Here is a 24109-nt window from a genome sequence, read left to right on the forward strand (position 1 = left end):
GAAGTACGGGCGCTTAGAGACCAGCAGAAGGACCAACTCAAAGGACTTCCACTGCCAACTCCACCGGAGCCAGGACAATGGGTATGGATTCTTAACCACCGTCGCGGGAACCTTGACGCTCGGTGGCAAGGACCGTTCCAGGTACTGTTCAGCACGCCCACGGCTGTGAGAATAGCTGAAAAACCTTACTGGATTCATCTATCACATGTAAAGTTAGCTCAAGAACCGAGCTTGAAGGAAGCAAAATAGAGAGTCGAAGCGGATCCCCACAATCCCTTAAAAGTGCGGTTCTTACCCGAATTGTAGCAATAGTTTTCTTTTGTATGTTGTTCAGTATTAAACCAGTACCTGCTTTCCGTTATAGTTAAGGATTTAACTAGGACAAAGAAGAGGAGGAAATGTGACATTCGAATAAAAGCTATAAAATATATTAATAGGCTTTAGAAATAACTTCAAAGGAACTAGTCCAGTAAACAGGTGAGCCCAGACTCCCAGGATGGCTAGGAGCTGAAGAGTCCTTGAGATAGAGAAGTCGTTAGACTCCCAGGATGGTTAGGAGCTAAGGAGTCCTTGAGATAAGGAAGTCACAAGAACTCCTAAGACAGTAAATGTAACCACATCCTAGGGGATAGATAGGGATATTTCCAGCTGGGGCTTTCAACTGTATGACTGGTTACTAAGGCACGTGACTAGAATTTAATTTAGGGGAGCCAATTGCTAAATGCCAAATTTGCTTCTGTATGAACTGCTTGCTTGCTACGCTATAAAAACCCCTAGACTGTAGGCGCTCGGTGTGGCTCTTGTTACTATCCATTAGAGTCCACCCCTGCGCAGGTTTATTTTCCTTTGTTTTGTTCTCTAATTCTTTTGGCCATAAAGATTTGTCTTAGACTCTCCAAGCGTCTCCAGTGTCTGTTTTACCGGGCGAGTGCTACAGTTTGCATCTCTCTGGCAGCTGGGAGAGGTCCCCACATTTAAGTCGTGGGCTAGGGCGGGCCTCTTAGCCAAGCCAGGATCCGTCCCCCATTTCTCAGCCCATTCCTTAATCACCCCTGCAGAGCCCCCGAGTCAAGGGTTCTAGGATTAGGACACGGCCATCACTGGAGGCCTGCTTATCGAAGACCCCGATTTGCAGAGTGCAGGAGAATACATGAGACCCTGTAGACAAGCACAACAGCATAGTGCTTGACACAGTAAGTGGTAATAATTATTTCTTGGCTGGATTGTTACAGCTAAGGAACGCTAAGTTTGCAAATGGAAGCCATCTCTCCCAGGAGGCCTGTGATCTGGGCAGGGAGGGTAAGACCGGGGGGTACCTCCACTCCCCACTGTGCGCCAACCACTGCTACACCAACTTCATGGATAGCATTTTTACTTGCATTTTTGGCAGAGTTCAAATGGACGAAACACAGGGCTTCCTCTGCAATACCACACAGAGCCTGTCACTAGATATCTTGCAGTTCACATCCCAAGGAAACCACATCACAGCATTGAATTATGGACAAATCCAAACTTTTTATTTCCCCTTGCCTACAGCAGCGTCTTACGTCCTGGCTGCACAGGGGAACATTTAAAAATTGTGATCTCAGCCCCACCTGGGTTATTCTTCTAGCTGGGCAAAGAATTCCAGGGTTTTTTTGTTTGTTTTTTTTTAAGAGAGAGAGAGACAGACAGCAGACAGGAAGGGAGAGAAATGAGAAGCATCAACTCAGCAGTTGCAGCACTTTAGTTGTTCACTGATTGCTTTCTCATTCTTGCCTTGTCCGGGGGACCCTTGCTGAGCCAGCAACCTTGGACTCAAGCCAGAGACCATGGGTTCATGTTTATGATCCCACTCAAGACGGAGACCCCATGGTCAAGCCAGACAAGCCCGCGCTCAAACTGGCAAACTTGGGTTTTCGAAATCTGAGTCCTCAGCATCCCAGGTTGACACTCTGTCCACTGCACCACCACCTGATCAGGTAAGATTACTCCTTTTTTAAAATTTTAATATGCATCAGGGTAGAGAACCACTAATGCAAAAGGACCATAATTTTAAATTCATGAAATTAAACCATTACAAATTTAATCACCATTAAGGGTTTCAAGTTGCAGCTTAAAATACACTGGGCCAGAGCAGAGGCCTGGGTAACCTCACAAGGGCTCTTCTTCCTGTTTTTGAAAAAAACATGCTCTTGCCTGTGTACACACATGCACAACACGGACACACACAAACCCAGAACAAAAACACTGGAGCGGTGCTCCACATGGTTCAAGAGGTTTTCAGCATTATTTCTAAATGGCCTTGGTACTCTTTTTTAAAGTAGCAACATAATTTTGAAATGGAAACAAAACAAAAACCTGCCTTTCAAAACAGGAAAATCTGCAATAAACTGTCTAGTTCCATATAGTCAGAAATGTCAGTTTGGAGAAATGACATCCAGATTAGCGATGTGTCTCATGGTCGGCCTGCCGTGGGGACAGTTCCAGGGATGGTCCATCTCACCCATATGGGTGATGAGTTTCTTCATCTCACTTGTATTGAGAGCAGTTCCAATCATCACCTGAACATGAGACACAATGTTTTCAAGTTTTACTGGGTTTTGGTTAGCACAACAATTCTGCAGCCATCTTTTTCTCTGAAACAAGGCTAGACAAGATTACAACTCAAGAACAACATTCCCTCAAAAATCTCCCCCCCAAAAAACCCTTCCTTCTAATATCCTGGCCTCCACCTTTCTGTGAAATCCAGCCCCTTCTTCACCTTCGCTTGAGATGCCCACACCTGTCCAGAATCCAACCAGTCTCGACAGCACGAGAACGATTTCTGTGCGGACCGCCCACACCCGTCACCTTGGCAACTGCAGCGACCTCCTAGCGGCCTCCCTGCTTCCTCTTGCACCTCATCCACCACCCACTGTTCTCCACTCAGCAGCCAGTGACCTCGTGGCTCCTCTACACGACCCTCCCCCTCACGGAAATAAAAGCTCAATGCATCATCTGATTTGGCCCTCACTGGTCTTCCCGCCCGCACCTGCCAGCACACAGCCGTCCCTCCCCCCACGCCAGCTACACGGGCACCTCTCCTCCTCTATGAGCACATGAAGCAAGTATCTGCCTCATGTCCTCGGTACTGGGTGTGTCCTCTACCGGGAGAACCTCCTTCAATGTCTGCACGCCTCGTTTTCCCTCTCCTTTCCAGCTTCTGCTCTAACGTCCCTGCCTCCTTGAAGTGAAACAGCCCTCCCTGTCTATCCCTCTGCAGCCCTTGCCCTACTTCTGGTCCACGGCACATATCACTACTTGACAGAAACAGGGAGATGAGCAGACGCCACAGTAAGCACAGAGAAACTGAGGCCCTGAGAAACAAGGGTTGGTGGCAGGAGGTGACAAGCCACCAGCACAGTCCCAGAGGCAGGATATAGGGCAGGGTTCTGCCATGCTGGAGGAACACAGTAGACAGACAAGTTAACAGAAACAAGACGAATGTCACCCAGGGGTGCTGTGCCCGAGTGCCTGGGAGAGCCCACTTCAGCCGGGTGCTCAGGCCCTGGGGACAGGCAAGAGCCAGGGAATCCAGGAAGAGGGACGGACGAGCACAAAGGGCTTCAGATGGGAAGGAGACTCAAGTGACTGGTCTGCAGATGGGGCTGGAAGGTCAAGACAGCTGGAGCCCGGTCCCCTGGGGCGGCCGAGGAAAGCCCGCCTCACAGCACGGGCTCAAGGAGTACTGGGTGGATGAGCGAAGGAATCGCATCCTGGCCTTTCCAGTAAGTCAGCTGAGCGATTCTCTTACTCCACCTGGACATCAGGCTAATTGTCAGCCACTGCGACCACTTTCCAGTCCCAGGCTGAGCAGGGAATGGATGTGCAATGCTTCACGGGGCACACTGGCAAACGCCTGCTGACCCACAGACTCGGCGTGACCGCGCAGTGTCACTGAGGCAGGGGAGCAGTGGATCTCCATCTGTTAATGCTGTTAATACCCTTAAGGTCCACAGGCAAACAACGTGCATGGACAGCTACCTGCGCTGGGATCGAGGCTCAGAGAGACTACACTTAAAGAAAATGGAGAAACAGCAGTGACGACGGGCTAGAGATCAAAGGGAACACGGATGTGTGGAGGGGCGTTACGCAGACAGACAGCGATGAGGCTCTATACATAAAATGACCCACGGCAGTGACAGCCACAGGATCAACACTGACTGGTCAGCGGCTGACCTGAGGGGTTCTGGGGACTGGGAGCTCCAGCAGAGCCCCCGGACCCTGACAGATGAGCTCTCTTTCCTTACCGACTTCCGGCAGGCTCTGGAGGCGAACATCTGCCGGACCCGGGAGGGCCGGCACATGACCCCGGGGCTGTCACTCAGCATGAAGATCAGTTCGTCTATGTCCTGGGGGCCGAAGGTCCAGTTTTTACTAGTTGGCAAGGAAATCAACTTAGCCCTTTCAGTGACCGGAGCTAAAAGAATGAAAATTTGGGAGAAAACATCATTATTTTAAAAATGTGTTTTGTCTGAGTGCTAATGGTAATAAACATTTGAAGGAGAGGGCCACCGTCTTTATCTCTGGTAAAATTCATGCATCGACGTGACCCCAAAGATCGTTCCCAGCTCTAAAAGGACATGTTTGCTACAGCTAGAATTAAGAACTTACCACTTCTATCGATCACAAAATCAAAGCCATTCTTTCTGAATATTTCCAGGTTTTCTATCAGGACAGCTTCGTTGACTGCAGTTAGGTTGAGAGTCTGGGGTCTGAATAACAAAGGAGAGCGTCAAACCCTATCTTGAAGTCAAACATTTAGCTATATAGCAGGCACGAAATTAAAACAAAATACCATGAGTCCTTGAAGTCATTAAAAAAAAAATGAACCTAACAACACTTACTGAGCTATGCGCCTTCCCTGTCACACAACTTTGAGAACTGCCTTTCGATTTTCCTTTCTTTAAAGTTCCTTTCAGAAGATAAAGTGCAAAAGTAGTTTGCTTTTCCTCAATCTGCCATCCCACACAAATGACCTCATCTTTTTTATTTTTGAACCCTCTTCTTAAATACAACATAAAAAATGCTGCGTTCCTCCTCTCAGAATGAAGACAGAGAGAAAAGCTGGGCTGGGACATTACTGGCACTTGGAAACAGAGTAAGTGGCACTGGCTCTGCAGCCGGCCCCTTCCTCTGCCCGCGCTGTCTCCCCATCTCCCATCAGCAACGCTGCCTCCTCCTCCCGGATTTGCCCAGCGCTCAGTAAGACAGGAGGGTAGAAAAACGCAGCCCCAGTCTCTGCCTCATGGAATCAGACAGGCAAAGAAATGACAGTAACACCACACTGAGAAGCAGGAAGAAGAGATAGCAAGGCCTAAGAGCAGAGAGCAAGGGAGTCTTGGCCTGGAGCGAGAGGGGGTCCGGGAAGATTTCGCTAGTGAATTCTTACACAGTAGCTTATGAAAGGTCTCGACTATTACCCTTTACTTCGACTGAAAATAGACACCATTAGTGCATTCCAGAGGAAACAGACTACACTGTAACCCAGGTGTATTTTCCCAGCTGAGGGACTGTTCTGTGGTATGTTTCTGCATGCCAGGATCAGTTTATTTCTCCATGCACTTTACTTTCCTAAATGAAAATCCTAATAACTTCGCTGAAGGGAAGACTTCTGGTTTAAGCAGCACACCGTCACACCACCATGCGGACAGCTGCCAATATCCACTCTGGCAGAGGAGAGAGAACTGCGAGAACCTGCAGGGACTACATAGTCACTGGAATGATCAATGATCTACCACAGCTGAGGACAGACACACAGGCAGTACTGTCCCTTCCGAACATATAAACTCTACGTGCTATAAATATAAACTGCAGCGATCGACATTTGTGATAGCGAACAAGGTCTGACACAAGAACAAGGTCACTGTGTGCCCCTGAGCAAGTTGGTTAGACTCTGTGTGCCTCAGTTTTCTCACCAGGGAAATGTTGATGGTAATAAGAACTACCACATAGGTCTGTGAGAACTACATGAATTAAAGAATGTAATCTGCTTCAGCCGTGCCTGGCACGTAATAAGCACTCAATAAATGGCAGGGATGACCATTATAAAAAAAAAAGCATAAAAATCTTCTGTAGCCTGACCTGTGGTGGCGCAGTGGATAAAATGTCGACCTGGAAATGCTGAGGTCGCCAGTTCGAAACCCTGGGCTTGCCTGGTCAAGGCACATATGGGAGTTGATGCTTCCAGCTCCCCCCCCCTTCTCTATCTCTGTCTCTCCTCTCTCTCCCTCTGTCTCTCCCTCTCCTCTCTAAAATAAATAAATAAATTAATTAATTAAAAAAATCTTCTGTAGAAAAGCTTATGGCAAAAAAAATATATGTAAATAGACACACACGTAAGCTATCAGAGCTTAAACATGGGAGGTGAAACAACACTGACAACTCCGACCGCTGAAATGAACCCACGTGATCAGCCTCTGGCCCTGGAGGACAGTGTGCTGCTGCAGCATCTCGAAGTTGTACTTCTCATCCGTGGCGTGCTGGTCCACAATGAAGATGTCCGGGCCCAGCTTGGTGATGATGAATCCCAAGTTGAACTGACCAATGATTTCCATTTCTGCGAACATTGTTTTACTGCACGGAGAAAATGTCCATTGTGAGGCATTTTAAAGGGTGGTTTTTCTGATGAAAAAAACTCAAGAACCACGCTAAAAGACCATCAATAAATGCTTGCTGAACTAGGTCAAATCTCCATTTTTAAAATCGCAGTTAACTCCGCCTTTGGAGGGCTAAATGAATGCAAAGGTCAGGGCCAGGCGCTGTATCCTGGAGCACCGACCTGTCCTGGCCCAGCAAGCCCACACGTGCTGTGATTCGGTGTGAATGTGTCCGTGTGTCTGCAGGAACTGGCTCTCCCCACCTGCAGCCGACTTCACGATCCCCAGGATCACACCCAAGTTCACCTTCAGGAGCTACACTTTCGAAAGGAAGTATTTCCTGAAGACCTTTCTCAATGTAAGCTAGGCACTATGAGTATCAGAGGAATTACATGATATAAAAACTCATCATTGAAGAATTTATCATCTAAATTGGGCAAAGCCTGTGGTCCAGACTCAAAGTGTAGTCAATTCAATGTAATAACCGAGCTATACTGTGTGCGTGGCTGGCACATTTCAGTAAATGGTGAGACAAAGTTGAAAAAGATAAAAGTTAAGAATTTCAGGAAGCCCTGGCCTAACTGCTCCGCTGGTTCAAGCATCATCCTTAAGTGCAGAGGTTGCTGGTTCGATACCTGCTTAGGGCACATACAGGAACAACTCAATGCTCTTGTTTCCTCCCTTCCTCTTTCTCTCCCTTCCTCTTTCTCTTTCTCTAAAATCATTAAAATAAACATAATTGCCGGAAAATTCAACCTCTGACATTTTGAGATACAAGCCTATGGTTCAGGGAAGACCCCAGGCAGGGCCGCCCTGACAGGTAGCAGGGGCCAAACCACCAGACGCCGGTGCCAAGGCAGAGCCCCAGCCCCGACCCAGAGGAGATGCCACCAGGGCAGGGCACACACACTCAGAGGGGCAAAAGCAGACTCTGGAAGGACCGCCCTCGGCTCACACTCCGCAGCCTCTCCCAAAACGAGCAAAAATACTCCTAAGAAAAACCCTTACCTTATCTCTTTCCTTAGTTCATCTTCTGCTGCTTGATTTTCTCCAGGACAAATCTTTGCCCTGAACTTCCTGTAATTGTGCTCGCCTTCTCTTTGCTGCTCTTGGTGATGTAACTGCTTTACGCGCTTAGCTAAAGAACTCATAGAAAAGTCAAGGGGCACGACGCTCTTCTGAATTTTAACAGCTACGTCAACCTGAGCCACTGACATGTTCTGCATATTAACCAACGCTGGAAGGGTGTCAGAATCTAAAGGAATTCCTTCTTTTTTAAAACGCTTGGTGTTTGAGAGACTGGTTGGCTGAGGCAACACTCTAAACTTATATCCAGTACCTTCCTGGTCTGAACGGCCTTCCATGTCTGAAACACAATGTTCAGTGTCAGGAAGGTTCTTGCATGACTCCATCTTTTCTTGTGGAAGCCTGTCTTCAGGGGAGCTGGCTGCTTGGTCACTGCTGGAGCGACTGCCCACGTCTGGGGTGCCGAACCCCTCCTCCGAGCCAGCCGAGGTGCCGCCACGCTCCGAGTCCCTCTCTGCCTCCACTCTGTCACCTGAACTCACCCCTCCTTGCAGAGGGCTGGACGAGCCTGCCCCCAAGCTGGCCACCGGGGGGCAGAGAGAGTCTGCAGGCCTGGACGATGGCACACTCCTCTGCTGTCTCAGTCCCACGGACGGCAGGCCCTGCGGCTTGCCCTCTGCTATGTGACGAAGAGAAAAGGCCTCCCTCAGCCTGGACACGGTCACTGCCCTTTTCTCTTCTCCTCGTGTCTGGGACGCAGCGGGAGTCCCCTGGTTTCCTGGAGGAGGCTTCTCCATCTCTGCCGGGTGCATTTTTATTAAATGACCTAAGCAGATGTGAACAGAGGAGAGCGTCAGGGCTGCACTGAAGTGGGTTAGAGGATTCTTTTATGTGACAAAAGATCCAAATTGACAAAACATAAGGAAACTAGGTTCTAGGTTAATCATAAAGATACAAATTAAAATCTCAAATGATGCTGCCAAATGCTCAGCAGAAGGGGTAGAATTTTTTTTTTTTTAAATATTTTATTTATTGATTTTTTAGAGAGAGAGGAGTGAGAGAGAGAGAAGGGGGAGAAGCAGGAAGCATCAACTCCCATATGTGCCTTGACCAGGCAAGCCCAAGGTTTCGAACCGGCAACCTCAGTGTTCCAGGTCGACGCTTTATCCCACTGCGCCACCACAGGTCAGGCAGAAGGGGTAGAATTTAAAGAACAAATGCTCACCAGGCTGAGGATCGGATGGAATGCTTCAACGTGGCTGGTGACAGTGAGACTGGCACACAGCTCTGGTCAACTCCCTGGGAGACCCCCTGCATCTAAACGCACGCAGGACCGTGGCCCAGCTCGGCCTCTCCTGCTACAGATGTCTGCCTATGCTCCCCAAACTATTTTTAATTTTTTTCTTTTTAATTGAATTTACTGGGGTGACATCGGTTAAAGAATGATCCAGATTTCAGGCGTACAGTTCTCCAACACATCTTCTGTAGACTGTATGGTGTGTTCAGCACCCCAGGGCAGGTCTCCCTCCACCACCGCTTAGCCTGTGTCCTCTTCTACCTCCTCCCATGCCCCGTCCCCTCCGGTCATCACCACAGTTGTCTAAATCTCTAACAAGCAAAATATTGAAAGAAAGAAAGAAATCACCCCAAAATGAACACACTGGATGTTTTCAAATAAAACCGGTCACACGAATCCACGGTGTGACAGTCAGGAAAATGGCTACCACGGGGGTCACTGAGTGGAAAGGGTTGTAAGGCGGTTCTGCGGGTGCTACTTCTTGACCTCGGGGCTGATACACTTGTCAGCCAGGCCAGTTCTCATGTCGGTCTCTGTGGGAACGCTGTTGTTCAGGAAAGCAGCTAATTGAAGGTCACAGAGAAGCCGACTGGCTTCTCTTTAAGGGGTGGCCTCTCTGGCAGTGTCTATGCGCGAGTTCCGAGGCCACCACCAGCGGACTTCACACAGACGTGTGCTACCTCCCCTCCCTCATATACACACCCGTGATACCCATGCCGAGCAGGGCCGGGCAGACGTGGGACCCACCGTGTGGGACCCACCAGGCACAAGTCTACAGCTCTGCCACAGCAACATCAGCGTTTCTGGGCGCCTCTCCGACTGCACCCCTGGGGGGGCCGCATGCCTCCACATATCCTCTGATTATTATTAAACTTCCCGTCAATCAACCCAGGAGAGCTGACCCCAGCATCTCCTGAACAGACCTGCCCCTACCCTGGGGGGCCGGGAAACATTAGGACAGAGCAGCTGTGCCCGCCCCTCCGCTCAGCCCATCTATGGCTCCTGCCAGCCTCAGTTTGCAGAGCTGCACCCACAACTTCCTCTCATAGGGAGCAGTGCTCATCTGTCACCTCAGCTTTCCAGTGGACCCTGCTTCAGCTTCCTCTGGACCAGCTCTCTGGTCCTTTGCTCCTCTGAGGACAGAGTGATGGGTACCCACTGCCTCTATCTTTACACAGAGACATGGAGAGTGCAGGCAGCTAGCTTAAAGACAGTGTCCACTCCAAGGAGGGAAGCTGGTCATCAGAGTGGGGGACGGTCAACGGTTCCTTCTGTCCACAGAGGCAGCAGGGGCTCAAGTCTGGCCCCTCTCCCAGACGTACTTGGTTTATACGAATGAAAATAAAACTAGCCTGACCAGGCGGTGGTGCAGTGGATAGAGCGTCGGACTGGGATGTGGAGGACCCAAGTTCGAGACCCTGAGGTCACCAGCTTGAGTGTGGGCTCATCTGGTTTGAGCAAGGCTCACCAGCTTGGACCCAAGGTTGCTGGCTTGAACAAGGGGTTACTCAGTCTGCCGAAGGCTCACGGTCAAGGCACGTGTGAGAGGGCAATCGATGAGCAGCTAAGGTGTTACAACAAAAAACTAATGATTGATGCTTCTCATCTCTCTCTGTTCCCGTCTGTCCCTAACTATCCCTCTCTCTGACTCTCTCTCTGTCTCTGTCTCTGTAAAAAAAAAAAGAATAAAACTAACTGCTTCAAGAAATGGCTGATAGCCTGACCAGGTGGTGGCGCAGTGGATAGAGCATCAGACTGGAATGCAGAGGACCCAGGTTCGAGACCCCGAGGTCACCAGCTTGAGCCCAAGGTTGCTGGCTCAAGCAAGGGGTCACTCGGTCTGCTGTAGCCCCCCGGTCAGCACATATGAGAAATCAATCAATGAACAACTAAGGAGCCACAACGAAGAATTGATGTTTCTCATCTCTGTCCCTTCCTATCTGTCTGTCCCTTTCTCTGACTCTCTGCCACACACACACACACAAGAAATGGCTGATAAATTTTGATCAGGTAGGAAGATGATTATGCACATTATTACAGATGTCAGATCAGTTCTGGGACGTGAGGAACCGGCAGAGTAAGGGCCTCCAACTCCCTCCTCCCAAAAAGGAATGAGAAAATGGGCAAAGATTGTCAAAATCAACTTTCTCAGAACTCTGCAAATTAACAGGCTTGCAGCAATCAGCTGAGTCCTGGTTAAGAACACATCCCTGTGTAATAAATGTGGTGTTTATGTTCTTTGTAAATAGATTACTTCTGAGATACATCTTTTCTCTCTTGAAAAGGAGAGTTTACTTTGTATCTGAAAATACTAAGGGAAATATCACAATGATTGTGTCTTAGAAGCTGATACTTGTAGTTTTTTTTTTTACCCTCGACATCCAGCAGTGGTTGCTGACGGACATTAAGTTTGTTGACATCACCATCGAACATTCCTATCAGAGACGTCTTTAAAACTGCCAACAAAAGTTTCTCCTCTTGTAGAAAAATCTGCCTTTTATCTGGAGTAACATTGATATCAACACATCCTAAAGCAAAAAAGAAAGGACACTTAGTGTGTTTAAATTCACTTTAACAATAGAGATTTCTCCACTTACCTTTTATTCACTTCTGCAGACCAAAAGTACTATTAGAAACATGATGGTGGCCCTGGCCAGTTGGCTTAGTGGTAGAGCGTCGGCCTGGCATGCAGGGGACCTGGGTTCGATTCCCGGCCAGGGCACACAGGAGAAGTGCCCATTTGCTTCTCCACCTCCCCCCCTCCATCCTCTCTGTCTCTCTCTTCCCCTCCCGCAGCCAAGGCTCCACTGGAGCAAAGATGGCCTGGGCGCTGGGGATGGCTCCTTGGCCTCTGCCCCAGGTGCTAGAGTGGCTCTGGTCTCGGCAGAGCGACGCCCCGGAGGGGCACAGCATCACCCCCTGGTGGGCAAGAGCATCGCCCCTGGTGGGCATGCCGGGTGGATCCGGTCGGGCGCATGTGGGAGTCTGTCTGGCTGTCTCTCTCCATTTCCAGCTTCAGAAAAATACAAAAAAAAAAAAAAAGAAACGAAACGAAACATGATGGTGTCCAGACTACTCATCATAAACTATAAGATAATTCACTCTTTCAAATAAACAAGGAAAAGAAGAACAATATATTTTTTTTAATTTTTCTGAAGTGAGAAGCGGGGAGGCAGAGAGACAGACTCCCGCATGCACCTGACTGGAATCCACCCGGCATGCCCACCAGGGGGCGATGCTCTGCCCATCTGGGGCGTTGCTCTGTTGCAACCAGAGCCATTCTAGTGCCTGAGGCTGAGGCCATGGAGCCATCCTCAGCGCCTGGCGCCTGGTCCAACTTTGCTCCAATGGAGCCTTGGCTGCGAGAAGAGAAGACAGAGATAGAAAGGAGAGGGGGAGGGGTAGAGAAGCAGATGGGCACTTCTCCTGTGTGCCCTAGCTGGGAATCGAACCTGGAACTTCCACATGCCGGGCCGACGCTCTACCGCTGAGCCATCCATCCAGGGCCAAGAACAATTTTTTATTTTATTTTATTTTTTTTCATTCTTCTGAAGCTGGAAACAGGGAGAGACAGCCAGACAGACTCCCGCATGCGCCCGACCGGGATCCACCCGGCACGCCCACCAAGGGCGACGCTCTGCCCACCAGGGGGCGATGCTCTGCCCATCCTGGGCGTCGCCATGTTGCGACCAGAGCCACTCTAGCGCCTGGGGCAGAGGCCACAGAGCCATCCCCAGCGCCCGGGCCATCCTTGCTCCAACGGAGCCCTGGCTGCGGGAGGGGAAGAGAGAGACAGAGAGGGAAAGCGCGGCGGAGGGGTGGAGAAGCAAATGGGCGCTTCTCCTGTGTGCCCTGGCCGGAATCGAACCCGGGTCCTCCGCACACTAGGCCAATGCTCTACCGCTGAGCCAACCGGCCAGGGCTAAGAACAATTTTTTAAATAGACAAAGTATGTAAGGATTAGAACTCAAGTAAGATGTCATTTTAATACCGACAGAATTTCATTAAAAATTATAATGCCTAATACATGTTGATAGATGTGGAAATTGGTACATCACAGTCATATCCACTAATGTAGTGATTCTAATTCTAGGAATTTACCTTAAAGAAACAATCAGTATATAAGTGGTTTAATTATAAGGATTCTGCTTAAATATATAAAAATTGAAATAAAAAAGTTTAGAATTAAGATATATCCTGCCTAAACAGGCGGTGGTGCAGTGGATAGAATGTTGGACTGGAACATGAAGGACCCAGGTTTGAAACCCCAAGGTCACCGGCGTGAGTGTGGGCTCCCCAGCTTGAGTGGAGGGTCGCTAGTTTGAGCATGGGATCATAGACATGACCCCATGGTCATTGGCTTAAGTCCAAAGGTCACTGGCTTGAAGCCCAAGGTCACTGGCTTGAGCCCAAGGTTGCTGGCTTGAGCAAGGGCTCACTCGCTCTGCTGGAGCACCCGGTCAAGGCACATATGAGAAAGCAATCAATGAATAACTAAGGTACCGCAATGAATAGTTGATGCTTCTCATCTCTCTCCCTTCCTGTCTGCCTGCCCCTATCAGTCCGTCTTTCTGATTCTGTCTCTTTAAAAAAATTAAAAAATTAAAAAAAGATATATCCTTGCCCTGGACACATAGCTCAGTTGGTTAGAGTATCATCCTGATACAGAGTTGCGGCTTTGATCCCCAGTCAGGGCACAGACAAGAACCAACCAATGAATGCATAAATAAGTGAAACAACAAATGAATGTGTCTGTGTCTCTCTCTCAATTATTACATAACAATTAAAAAATTTTTTTTAATTAGGAAATATTTATCCACTGGAATATAATGAATGTAACTATTAAAATAATGTTTCTGAATAATTTTAATGACATGGAAAGGAAAATGTTCACATCTAAAAATAAAGAGCGCTACCCAGAACTCTTTTCTCACCCCGAAGGACAGGGGCAGATCTATAGATCATGACATATTTTTCAAGGTGGACACATATGTATTTCTAAGCACCCAGAAAAAATACCGGAAAACAATAAGCCGGAACTTTATCAATCAAAAGAAAAATATGAAATGAATTATTATTAAAATCAGATAGAACATTTAGTCCACATTCTCCCTTGGTTGAGATAAAAGAGTCACAGTTTTCTAATACATTTAACATAGTTTCAAGTAGAAAAAAAATCTGTGTGTGTGTGTGTGTGTGTGTATATATATATATATATATATATATATATATATATATATATAAATACAAGTCTATAAAGTAAAATCAAAAGTCTAAAAAAAAATAAAATGTGCCTGACCAGGCGGTGGCGCAGTGGATAGAGCGTCAGACTGGGATGTGGAAGACCCAGGTTCGAGACCCCAAGGTCGCCAGCTTGAGCACGGGCTCATCTGGTTTGAGCAAAAGCCCACCAGCTTGGACCCAAGGTCGCTGGCTCGAGCAAGGAGTTGCTTGGTCTGCTGAAGGCTCACGGTCAAGGCACATATGAGAAAGCAATCAATGAACAACTAAGGTGTTGCAATGCGCAACGAAAAACTAATGATTGATGCTTCTCATCTCTCCGTTCCTGTCTATCTGTCCCTGACTCTCTGTCTCTGTAAAAAAAAAAAAGAAAAAAAAGAAAAAAAAGAAAATCATCAATTACATTAAAAAAAATAAAATGCATGGCCGTTAATTATTACTACAAGAGTCTGTTTCCTATCACATCAGAGCTTCATAGTTTCACTTTATTCTTTTAGGAGTTAAGTTACAGATTTTACTGAAATGTTGGTGGCACTTACCGGCATCAACAGAAATGTTAAGTACAACAAAGGGGTATTGATGTCTGTTATACATGTGATAGACCTCATTCACAAGTCTGGAAACCTACAAACAAAACAAAGATAAGGAAAGAGTGTTACCTTCCCCCAAAGTTGTTAACAAATGCTATTCTAACCAATCTCTAAAGGGAAACATTTTTAACAGCTTTCATGGGGTATAACTGGCCTTCAATAAATTACACATAAAGTGTACAATTTGGTAAGTTTTGTAATCAAGATAATGAATACATCCATCACCCAAAAAATATTCCTTGTGCCCCTCCATTACAGATTCCTAAGACTGACTATTTTCCAATCTACAGACGCTCTTGAAGACACTCCAAACAACACAGATACAGTTGAAATACTCATAAAACACATTCAAATGTTCATAGAAATGTACATGACTTGAAAAAAAAGTTACACACAAAAAAATTAAATACCTTTGCTAGGTCACAAGGCCGCCAATTGATAAAAAAGAATTGTCTGTCCATTGAACTCCGTCCAACACCATGAGTACAGTGGGAAATGAAGCCCGAGATGCTATTCAGTGTGAACGAGGGCAGGAGTCCAGAGTGAAAAGGATTAGAAACACGTATGATATGGCACATTCTTAAAGTAAAAAAAGAAATAAAAAACAAAATACCTGGTGGCCTGCTAAGTACCAACATTTCAGTGAATATGCATCTGTGTTCCGCGCTGGTGAATCGTAACAAGACCACAGGCCTTCTGAGAGAGGCGCTAGTGCTCTCCCAGGGCAAACCTGCTGCAGGGAATGCCGTGGGGTCAGCATCACTTGCTTCAGCTCTCCTCTGACCTTCCCTGTTAGGTCCTGGACACAAGGAGTGGGCCTCACTGCAAACTCACATTGTAGAACCTTTGTGCTGTCCCCACCAGTGGCCCAAGGAATTCGACTGCTTGTCACCAGGATCTCTCCCCACATTCCCTGCCCTTTACAAATCCGTTCAGGCCCTGGCTGGATAACTCAGTTGGTTAGAGCATCGTCCTAAAGTGCAGATTATCCCCAGTCGGGGCCCATACAGGGACAGATCAATGTTCCTGTCTCTCTCCTACTTCCTCTTCCTTTAAAAAAAAATCCATAAAATAAACATTAAAATCTGTTCTGTCAGCACACTTCTATCTACTAAGGAGCTGGTAAGGTGTTCATTCCGCCTGAGATTAACCTCAGAGACATCTGTATTTCCATAAGAAAGATTCCTTAGGCCCTGGCCAGTTGGCTAAGTGGATAGAGAGCCAGCCCAGCGTGTAGACGTCCCGGGTTTGATCTCAGGTCAAGGCACATGAGAAACGACCATCTGCTTCTCTTCCCCTCCTTCTCCACCTTCTCTCTCTCTTCCCCTCCTTCTCCATCTTCTCTCTCTCTTCCCCTCTCACAGCCAGTGGCTCAATTGGTTCAAGCATTGGCCCCAGACACTAAGAATAGCTCAGTTGGTCAAGCGTCAGCCTCAGGCGCTGAGGATAGCTCAGTTGACTCTAGCATTGGCCCCAGACATGGCCCCAGTAGGGGCACATGCAGGAGTCTATCTATCTCCCTTCCTCTCACTTAAAAAAAAAAAAAAGTCTATTTTTCTTACACTAAAAGCAATCATGCTGGACTGGACTCCAGTGAGGCAAGAATGAAAGGAAACAGCCTCTACTGTTCTCTGCCAGGTCCCAATGAAGTGAGACTTTATACATAAAATAACTTATAAAAGTTTTTCTAATTGTTCACTAAACACAACCTTTGCTTCAAAGACTAATTCAATAGAAAACTCCCTGAAACGTACCAGTTACCCAGAATATTGTTTGAATTAAGTAACTGACTCCTTTATATAAATTCTTTCTCAGGAGTAATACTGCTTAGAGGTTTATAATGGCAAAAAACAAATAAACAAAACTAAACTAAAAGCCTTTAAATCACTATTTTTAAAAACAAAAAACTTGCCCTGGCCGGTTGGCTCAGTGGTAGAGCGTCGGCCTGGCGTGCAGGGGACTCAGGTTCGATTCCCGGCCAGGGCACATAGGAGAAGCGCCCATTTGCTTCTCCACCCCCCCCCCCTCCTTCCTCTCTGTCTCTCTCTTCCCCTCCCGCAGCCAAGGCTCCAATGGAGCAAAGATGGCCCGGGTGCTGGGGATGGCTCCTTGACCTCTGCCCCAGGCGCTAGAGTGGCTCTGGTCGTGGCAGAGCGACGCCCCGGAGGGGCAGAGCGTCGCCCCCTGGTGGGCAGAGCGTCACCCCTGGTGGCCGTGCCGGGTGGATCCCGGTCGGGCGCATGCGGGAGTCTGTCTGACTGTCTCTCCCTGTTTCCAACTTCAGAAAAATACAAAATAAATAAATAAATAAAAAATAAAAAAAAACTCAAGAAAGACTGTCCTTTTCCTGGTGGCAATCTACTCACCCAAAGAGATTATGCAGAGAGTCGGAGCAGCTCAGCCCGAACTCCTCGCAGACGGTGTCACTCGGGGGCAGCTGGACAAACGGAACGAGGCTCTGCAACTGAGAAAGACAGAGATCCCAAGTCACTTCCCAGCAGAGCGGCCCTGACCTCCCGAAGGAGATGCGAGGGCGTCCGTGTTTTCCTTATTGTCAGCTAACCACACGTAAGAGCACCAAGAATCTCGACAGCTGCTTTGGCAGCACTAGAATAGTTTTGATTTTTCTCTAGAAAGATGAAATGGAGAAAGATACGTAGCTCCCACTTACCCATAATCAATCTACTTACTGCCCACAGTACTTTGTCTTTATTCATACAAATACAAGTCCAAGTATTATTTTATAATAATAATAATAACTTGTAGAGACAAGAGTAAAACAAAATATCCCAAAACTCAACATTATTTTCTTGACAGGTCCCTAATAAAAAAATCAATTCTTGGATTTTATTCTCTATTCCATTGGAATGGACAACAGAAACCCGCCAGAATCACTCGAGCGGGAAGATGTTCTTACATAAACTGGCGCCACTACCTGCTTCTGCCCAAACACAGATCCGAGATTGTCCTTGACGCTGCAGCTGCCACCTGTGCCCACCACCGGCTGCCGTTTTCCCTGTCCCACCTGGTTGGTGCAGCTTACACGGATGCCCAAGGGGATGATGCAGTATGCATGGAGGACATGAACCATTTTGGCAAACTCCTGTTTAAAAAGCACGGGTGTGAGACGCCACAAGAGAACAGGCGGAGACGACAGCCCTCCAGCAGGTCTTTGCTGTGGGTGTGCGCTACGGCTCGATGCTTCCGGAAGCTGGGATCCGGAACTGGCCTCACCTTTTTAATATTCCTTTGAAACTCCTTATGGCGCACAGGCAGTGTGTAAAACAACTGCTGGACGCTGACCGTTGTCCCTCTAGGCCGTGGGTGTGGGGTTTTCTGGATGATTTTCCCATTGTGATCAAACACCAGCCGAGTCCCGACGCTGGCAGAGGAGTGGCAGGTAGAAATGGTGACATCACTGGAAGAGAACGCCAGGTGGCACCGTCAGCCAGACTCACGGGTGCTGGACTTCACACCCTCACTCTCTCATTTCAGTTCCCTCAACACTCTCATAAGGGATTACGATCCCACTGAGATAATCATGAGTTTCAATGCGTGAGGCATCATCAAAACCACTAAATTTTGGTGCCTAACAGACAGCAAGACAGAGTTCTGTAAATGCTTGGTTTTTATAAAAGCTTTGGTATTTTTCTCTTGCTTGACCTGCAAAACAGTAAAAGATCTCAAAACTTACCTATTCACAAATAGAAATTTATTTGTTTTGTTACCAATGTTCTAACAAAATTTTAAAAGGATCCAAAAGATATTATAGTCAAATGTATAATTATTTACAAAATCTTAAAACCTGTTGTATAATTAAATAAATACTTGTTCAATCTTTTCCCTAATCAAGTATTTTTTTTGTCTTTACAGGGACAGAGAGAGAGTCAGAGAGAGGGATAGATAGGGACAGACAGGAATGAAGAGCGATGAGAAGCATCAATCATCAGTTTTTCATTGCGACACCTTAGTTGTTCATTGATTGCTTTCTCATATGTGCCTTGACTGCGGGCCTTCAGCAGACTGAGTAACCCCTTGCTTGAGCCCCAGCAACCTTGGGTCTAAGCTGGTGAGCATTTTTTTTATTTTGCTCAAGCCAGATGAGCCCATGCTCAAGCTGGCGACCTCAGGGTCTCGAACCTTGGCATTCCAGTTCAACGCTCTATCCACTGCGCCACCGCCTGGTCAGGCCCTAATCAAGTATTGACCTGGAAAGCTTGAGGTCACCAGTTTAAAACCCCGGGCTTCCCTAGTCAAGGCACATAGGGCCCGGAGGTCTCCTGCTCCTCTCTCCCATCTCTCTCTCTCTTTAAAAATAAATAAAGTCTTTTAAAAAAAATTTTTCCCTTAAAAATTGAAATAAACTAAAACCAATGGCATCTATAATTTATCATCTCTATTTTAGTTTAAAATGGAGAAGTCGCTGCTTTAATAAGGGTAACAATTTTTTCTACAATACTATTTGCTTCGTTTCACTCGTTCATTCATTGCTTACAGTTCAGAGGCACTGCCACTTAGATTGGTAGTTAAGATAAAACAGAATGCAGAAATGAAAAGTTGAGACATCCAATGGAAAGGTGTAAACCAATCATGATTCTAATCGTACTTCTCAATTTTTAGAGAGGTTTTTATTTTTTTTAAAAGGAGTCCAAGTTAGAGAATAAAAACATTGCATCACCTCAGTGCACAAAGGGAGCTCAGCGCTTCCCCCCGGAAGCCAAAAGTTTCGACCTGAGTTAGGTCAGCAAACTCTTGAATCTTAGAGGTGTGGTGCTTCAGAGCTGAAAGAGAGGTGCAAAGTCAGGTTCAGGGTATCTCAAGGGCTATAGCAATACACATACACGTAACTGGGTTTGAAAGGCTGTTTTTGAGTTTGCTCAAAAATCTGAAATACTTTGGCCAAGTACTTTAGAACAGGGTTAGAAAAATTCAACTTACTTAAGCCTTCAAAGTTTTCTTCTTCTACACCGCATCCATTGTCTGACACTTCAATGAGCTCCACCCCATAGTCCTTAAGCCTCAGATCTAAAAAGGTTAAAATATTTATTTCGCAAAGAATTGATCCATGTGAAAAGCCTTTACATTGATCATATTTATAACTTACATAATGCAAATTTGAGTCATAACTGCATTCATTTAAATGCATTCTTGTCATTTTGTAGGTTTTATTTTTTGAAGTCCTTCTTGGCTACTTAACTAGCCCTACTAAAATAGTTCTATTTTATTTTCTTCCTTTCTCTCTTTCTTTCTTTAAAAAAGATCATTTTAACCTACCCATTAAAGAGAATAGGCCATGGAATCAGATTTCCTGGGGTCATATTTTAGTGGCTGGATAACCACAAAAAAAGTAAATTCCCCGTGCCTTAATTTCCTCATTTGTAAAATAAATAGCATAACAATAGTAGTAATTCCTACCTCATAAGGCTATTCTGCAGATTAAATAAGGTATACCACCCAGAGTTCTAGCACAATGTCTGCCTATAAAAGTTAATTATTATTACTACCACCTAGCTAAGAACTAGGCACATAGTAATTTATTAAGTAAATTAAATAACTAAATTTAAGTTTTGTTTTATTTTTTAGGTTGGAAGAGAGGAGATAGTGCGGCAGACTGCCACATATGGCCTGACTGGGATTCACCCAGCAACCCATCTGGGGCCAATGCTCAAATCAACCAAGCTATTTTTAGTGCGTGAGGTAGACACTTGGACCAGCTGAGCAATCCTCAGTGCCTGGGGCCAATGTTCAAACATATCAAGCCACTGGCTGCAGGAGAGGAAGAGGGAGAGAAGGGGGAGAGGAAAGGGAGAGAAGCAGATGGTTGCTTCTCCTGTGTGCCCTGACCAGGAATCAAACCCAGGATGTCCATACACCAGGCCAATGCTCTATCCACTGAGCCAACAGGCCAGGGCTATAAATTTAAGTTAAAATATAATAATTTCTCAGAATATCAAACTTGAGTGTCTTATTACAGAAATAAATACTGCTTGTATAAAATAGCATAAACTGGCCCTGGCCGGTTGGCACAGCGGTAGAGCGTCGGCCTGGCGTGCAGGAGTCCTGGGTCCGATTCCCGGCCAGGGCACACAGGAGAGGCGCCCATTTGCCTCTCCACCCCTCCCCCTCTCCTTCCTCTCTGTCTCTCTCTTCCCCTCCCGCAGCGAGGCTCCATTGGAGCAAAGATGGCCCGGGCGCTGGGGATGGGTCTGTGGCCTCTGCCTCAGGCGCTAGAATGGCTCTGGACCTGGACTAAACGGAGCAACTCCCCAGAGGGGCAGTGTCGCCCCCTGGTGGGCGTGCCGGGTGGATCCCGGTCGGGTGCATGCGGGAGTCTGTCTGACTGCCTCCCCATTTCCAGCTTCAGAAAAATGAAAAAAAAAAAAAAAAGTATCAAGTTGGTGGGGTCCAGCTGGATACATTTAAAAAAAAATAGCATAAACTATTTCTTGCAGTTTATAAATCCCAAACTTACCTATATTAGTGGCCTTGGCATCCACACTATTTTCTACCAACTCCTTCACAGCAGAGCTTAGACTCAGTACCACTTGCCCGGAACAAATCTGATGGACCGACCTCCGATCAATGGGTTTGATGGTCTTAGCAAGTTCTGTACTGAAGAAACCAGTTACAAGAAACAAAGCAAGTATGCATTTATATATTTTTCCATCCACTGTAGGAAGTGATTCATTTGTTAATAGTCAATGGGCCTAACGTGTTCATTTATTATATTCATTGATGTTAAATATTCTACAATTCTTAAACATTTGTCAAAAAAATCTTGGCTGGATACTTCGAATGCCATATTTTTAAAAATCTAATTATTCTGAGATCTACACAGAGGAGACACATGTATCCCTCAAGCTATGAGACACTAATCTTGCAACAACTGTACCTTCTTTCTTGAAAAGTAAAAGCAACAATTTTCACACAATTAGAAAAACCAAGAGTAGGGTGGGAAATAGACATGGCTTCCGTCAAAACCATCTCAGAGGCCCTGGCCGGTTGGCACAGCGGTAGAGCGTCGGCCTGGCATGCGGGGGACCCGGGTTCGATTCCTGGCCAGGGCACATAGGAGAAGCGCCCATTTGCTTCTCCAACCCCCCCCCTTCCTCTCTGTCTCTCTCTTCCCCTCCCACAGCTAAGGCTCCATTGGAGCAAAGATGGCCCGGGCGCTGGGGATGGCTCCTTGGCCTCTGCCCCAGGTGCTAGAGTGGCTCTGGTCTCGGCAGAGCGACGCCCCAGAGGGGCAGAGCATCGCCCCCTGGTGGGCAGAGCTTCGCCCCTGGTGGGCGTGCCGGGTGGAACCGGGTCGGGCGCATGCGGGAGTCTGTCTGACTGTCTCTCCTCGTTTCCAGCTTCAGAACAATACAAAAAAAAAAAAAAAATCTCAGAAACTGGGTGCCAGTTTTTAAAACTATTCCCAGAGTAGCCTTAGACTCCCCTCTCCAAATCTAGGATGCCAATCGCTGCAGAAGCAAAGGCCCTCAAAGTTCTGGCTGTACCTGCTTTAAGAGTTTTCCTGCCTGACCTGTGGTGTGGTGGCGCAGTGGATAAAGTGTCCTGGAATGCTGAGGTCACCGGTTCGAAGCCCTGGGCTTGCCTGGTCAAGGCACACACGGGAGTTGATGCTTCCTGCTCCTCCCCCTTCTCTCTCTGCTTTCTAAAGTGAATAAATAAAATAAATTTTTTTTTTAAAGAGTTCTCCAATTGGTTTGTCTCCACTTCCTCCTTACGCCGATCCATCCTCTATGCTACTACCTACCACCGGTTACCCTAGAAAGCACCAATCTGGTCAAATAATTTTTCTGCTGAAAACCTTCCTAGCGCCCCACTGTCTGCTATATGAAGTTTAAAATCTCGTCCTAACTGGACCCAGTCTACTTTATTTTCTCAATCTCTCCAGTTCCTCCCTTCCACAATTCTCCTAACACTGTAGTCACAGCAAACAACTGTCCCCTGACAATCACGAGCTCTTTTAGACACCGCCCCTTGTCTCTTCGGTGTCTCCGTCTACGGCTGCCCTCTCCCTCTTCCTATCGTGCAAACCCCTGCTCATCCCACGAAGGCAGCCCAGGTGTACCCGTTAACTTAGCGATTTCTAGTACACGGCTGGATAGCTTGGCTGTAAAAGACCACTTCAGCCGCAGGCCACACAGGCCCATTTCTGCTATCTATCCTGGGGTTGTGGGGATAAAAACACGTCAACACGGCGAATCTGGGGTTCAGAAATCTGACCCCGAACGCACAGAACCAGTCGATGGAGGATTAGCGACCCCGGATTCGGAGCAGCTCACCAGCCAGTAATCGCCTTCTCAAGGAGATGGAGAAATTGTGCATTTTTAAAACCGCGGCAATGCAAATTAGCACGTGCCATGAAGCCACCATAAATAACCTTCTTTTGTTTTGTTTTTCTAAAAAGACAGAAACCAGGTTAACAAAAACAAAAACGATGCCTGACCAGGCGATGGCGCAGTGGATAAAGGGTCGAACTGGGATGCGGAGGACCCAAGTTCGAAACCCGAGGTCGCCAGCTTGGACCCAAGGTTGCTGGCTCGAGCAAGGGGTTACTCAGTCTGCTGAAGGCCCGAGGTCAAGGCACATATGAGAAAGCAATCAATGAACCAAGGTGTCGCAACGGAAAACCGATGATTGATGTTTCTCATCTCTCTCCATTCCTGTCTGTCTGTCCCTGTCTGTCTCTCTCTCTGACTCTATAAAAAAAAAAAAAAGAAAGCAATCAATAAACTAAGGTGTCCCAACAAGAAACTGATGATTGATGCTTCTCATCTCTCTCCTATAAAAAAAAAAGAAAGCAATCAATAAACTAAGGTGTCCCAACAAGAAACTGATGGTTGATGCTTCTCATCTCTCTCCGTTCCTGTCTGTCTGTCCCTCTTTCTGATTCTCTCTCTGTCTCTGTAAAGAAAAAAGAAAAAAAAAAACGAATACAGTCGACTGGGATTTCACGCTCGGCGTCAGGTGCACGGACGTGAGGCAGCGTCTGGGCTCTGCCTGCCCGGGAGCCTGCTGATCCTCCGCGAACCCGACCGCATTGCCGCAGGCCCGCCAGACACCTTAGAGAAGGAGACCGCGAGGGGAGACCTCAAGCACCACTCACCTCGGCCCTTCATCCTGCTCCATGGATGAAGACCGTGAGCCGCCTCCAGACTCGCGTCAGTTCTCGCCCCCGCTCCCCGCAGACGCCCGGCTTCCGGGCCGCCCATTGGCTGCTTTCGAAACCGTGACCCGCCCTTTCCGCACGGGGCGGAAACCGATGCTCCCATCTCCTTCTCGCTGATTGGTAGTCTCAAAGGTCGGGTCATGACGTCACTGAC

At 47.1% G+C, this 24109-nt stretch overlaps 1 protein-coding gene across 4 annotated transcripts; it reads right to left on the reverse strand.

Annotated features, from left to right (window-relative positions):
* Nucleotides 1-1501: 1501 nt before the first annotated feature.
* Nucleotides 1502-24105, reverse strand: PMS2 (PMS1 homolog 2, mismatch repair system component). Of its 4 annotated transcripts, none has more exons than XM_066273366.1 (16): nt 23893-24037; nt 22303-22434; nt 21247-21386; nt 19713-19799; nt 19453-19555; nt 18009-18192; nt 17710-17877; nt 17141-17238; nt 15185-15284; nt 14724-14808; nt 11316-11471; nt 7629-8472; nt 6430-6597; nt 4636-4736; nt 4272-4441; nt 1502-2543 (listed from the first exon to the last, which is right to left on the reverse strand). In XM_066273366.1, the coding sequence occupies exons 1-16, from the start codon at nt 23913-23915 to the stop codon at nt 2400-2402; spliced, it is 2703 nt and encodes a 900-aa protein (XP_066129463.1). In that variant the 5' UTR covers nt 23916-24037; the 3' UTR covers nt 1502-2399. The 4 variants fall into 4 exon arrangements, with proteins under 4 accessions (XP_066129463.1, XP_066129462.1, XP_066129461.1 ...); XM_066273365.1 differs by having other exon boundaries at nt 21247-21381; nt 22277-22434; XM_066273364.1 differs by lacking the exon at nt 22303-22434 and having other exon boundaries at nt 21247-21381; nt 23893-24105.
* Between the last annotated feature and the right edge of the window lie 4 nt (nt 24106-24109).

Source organism: Saccopteryx bilineata, chromosome 4, assembly GCF_036850765.1.
Source record: "Saccopteryx bilineata isolate mSacBil1 chromosome 4, mSacBil1_pri_phased_curated, whole genome shotgun sequence".
Classification (NCBI taxonomy): Eukaryota; Metazoa; Chordata; class Mammalia; order Chiroptera; family Emballonuridae; genus Saccopteryx; species Saccopteryx bilineata.

Excerpts from the sequence above, each read along its gene's own strand:
- PMS2 (XM_066273364.1), bottom strand. The coding sequence starts at position 24,097 with ATGACCCGACCTTTGAGACTACCAATCAGCGAGAAGGAGATGGGAGCA. Across the intron at positions 4,737-6,429 it reads CAGGGCCAGAGGCTGATCAC|ACCCCAGACTCTCAACCTAA; the intron begins GTGGGTTCATTT and ends TTTGTTATTCAG. Across the intron at positions 2,544-4,271 it reads CCAGAGCCTGCCGGAAGTCG|GTGATGATTGGAACTGCTCT; the intron begins GTAAGGAAAGAG and ends TCTCATGTTCAG.